This window comes from Olea europaea, unplaced genomic scaffold (genome assembly GCF_002742605.1).
Source record: "Olea europaea var. sylvestris unplaced genomic scaffold, O_europaea_v1 scaffold567, whole genome shotgun sequence".
Lineage (NCBI taxonomy): Eukaryota > Viridiplantae > Streptophyta > Magnoliopsida > Lamiales > Oleaceae > Olea > Olea europaea.
Genome location: NW_019264005.1, coordinates 200,105 through 202,352, shown reverse-complemented (window position 1 = coordinate 202,352; position 2,248 = coordinate 200,105). Strand labels below are relative to the sequence as shown.

The 2,248-nt window shown below is 42.1% G+C and overlaps 1 protein-coding gene across 1 annotated transcript; it reads left to right on the top strand.

The window, feature by feature from the left end:
* Nucleotides 1-6: 6 nt before the first annotated feature.
* Nucleotides 7-2,248, top strand: LOC111389160 (glycosyltransferase family 92 protein RCOM_0530710-like). The gene is made up of 2 exons (XM_023014041.1): nt 7-370; nt 516-2,248. The coding sequence occupies exons 1-2, from the start codon at nt 256-258 to the stop codon at nt 2,054-2,056; spliced, it is 1,656 nt and encodes a 551-aa protein (XP_022869809.1). The 5' UTR covers nt 7-255; the 3' UTR covers nt 2,057-2,248.

The following is a 2,248-nucleotide window of genomic DNA, read 5'->3' as shown; positions in this document are numbered from 1 at the left end:
CCTCAGTAGCATTATTCATTTCTCCTTCTCCATCTTTCTTCTATGAAATCCATTACACCAGAGAATTTAAACGAACTTAATTTCATCACTAGAACTAATTTTACTCACTGAAAAAGACAGATATACAAATCGTGCTATAGTATACTACTGGAATTATATATAGTATAATTCAAGAAGGGGATTTAATGAATGAAAATAAAGCAGAAACTGGTTTCTGGAATTGGGTTTGGGCGGTTATTTGTTTGAATTGTAGGAATGAATGATCGGAAAAAACGGAGTAGTTTTGTGCCGTGGAGCTTGTTTTTCCGGTGTACCCTTCTTCTCATCTTCTCCGGTTTCACTTTATCAACTGTCCGGCTGTTCTTCAGAGGTAAGTATCTTGTACTAAATCTTGGAGAAATTCTTTTTGGGTTGTTCGATCAAAATTTCTTTTTCTGGGTTTACTTTAAATTTGTTGCACTCTAATTGTTTGGTCAATTTGTATTAAAAGATACTTATTTTTTGGACCGGAGCAGATGGGTTTCATCCAAGATTAGTGTCGACGTGGTGGACGTCGCCGATGAAAGTGATCGCCGGCGTGTCACCTTCAACTCCGACCATCTCAATTCAAGAAACCGTTATTTTTCCAGACCAGGCTTTGGTTTTCCTAAAATACCCTTCATCCACTCTCTTATTTTCCAAAGATGACATAGACTGTATATACCTGCTCCCAAACTCAACTAAGCCCCAGCTAAAGCTCTCTCCGGTATCAATCGACTGTCAATATTCCAATCACCAGACTGTACGGTGCCCGCGTCAGCCAAGTGGTACGACCGTGTCGTTAGCGGTTAAATCCAACGTTAACCTCCTGCATGGGTCCACCACGCTTAGGTGGGATTCATTGGCTTATGAAGCTATAATTGATCGTGATAATACCACTGTTGTTTTTGTTAAGGGGCTTAATCTACGGTCTGGAAGAGTTTCTGATCCCTCTAAATTCGAATGCATGTACGGCTGGGATTTGAGGAGACCAAAATTTGTTTTATGGTCCGAGGTTGCATCAGTTGCTCAGGAAATTGTGAGATGCAAAACCCCTTTGAGCATATTGAATAGCCCACAAAGATTTAATACTGCAATTAAGGTTTCAGTTAGGGTGGTTGGTAGACAGACTCTCAAGTCTGTTGCTCAACTGAAAGTCCGATTATCGATCCCTATGCCCTCGTCCCGGAAACAGCACGAGATGTGCATATGTACGATGTTGAGGAATCAAGCTAGGTTTCTGCCTGAATGGATCATGTATCATTCTCGAATAGGGGTCCAACGTTGGTTTATATACGATAACAGCAGTGATGATGATATCGAAGATGTGGTCGAGTCATTAGTGGGTGCAAATTATAATGTTACTCGGCATGTGTGGCCTTGGATCAAGACTCAAGAGGCAGGGTTCTCGCATTGTGCACTACGTGCTGGGAATTCATGCGAGTGGATTGGATTCATTGATGTTGATGAGTTCTTTCACTTGCCTTCAGGATTGTCATTATACGATGTTGTTAGGAATCAGTCTAGGCCTAGTGAGGTAGCTGAATTACGAGTATCGTGCCATAGTTTTGGCCCCTCGGGCCTTAAAAATGTTCCTGTGAAAGGAGTGACTGTTGGATACACATGCCGGTTGGCTGGCTGGGAGAGGCACAAGAGTGTAATGAGACCTGAGGCTCTGAATTCTTCTTTGATCAATGTGGTGCACCACTTTCACTTGCAGGCTGGGTTTCGGTATGCCAATATAGATCGAAATGTGCTGGTGATAAATCACTACAAGTACCAAGTGTGGGAAGTTTTCAAAGAGAAATTCTATAGGAGGGTGGCTTCCTATGTGTCCGACTGGCAGCAAGAACAAAATTTTAATTCCAAGGATCGAACACCGGGTTTAGGAACAAAAGCTGTGGAACCGGCCGATTGGTCGACCAGATTTTGCGAGGTTGAGGACTTGGGCTTAAGGGATCGTGTGTTGAAGACATTCATTGACCCGAAAACCGGTCGATTGCCTTGGCAGGATCTGCCTAATGTGAAGAAGAGATAGAACTGTGCTGCTATGAATTTGGCTGAGTTCGTTTGTCTTTTTGGGTTTTTCTGTACTTCCACTAGTGACTAGTCATATACTGTAATTGTATATAAGTAGAACTATACCTATTACATATATTTAATAAAGGGAAATGCTATGTGTATACCATGAGGTGTACATAATGCATTACACCCCTCTCACATGGAGGGG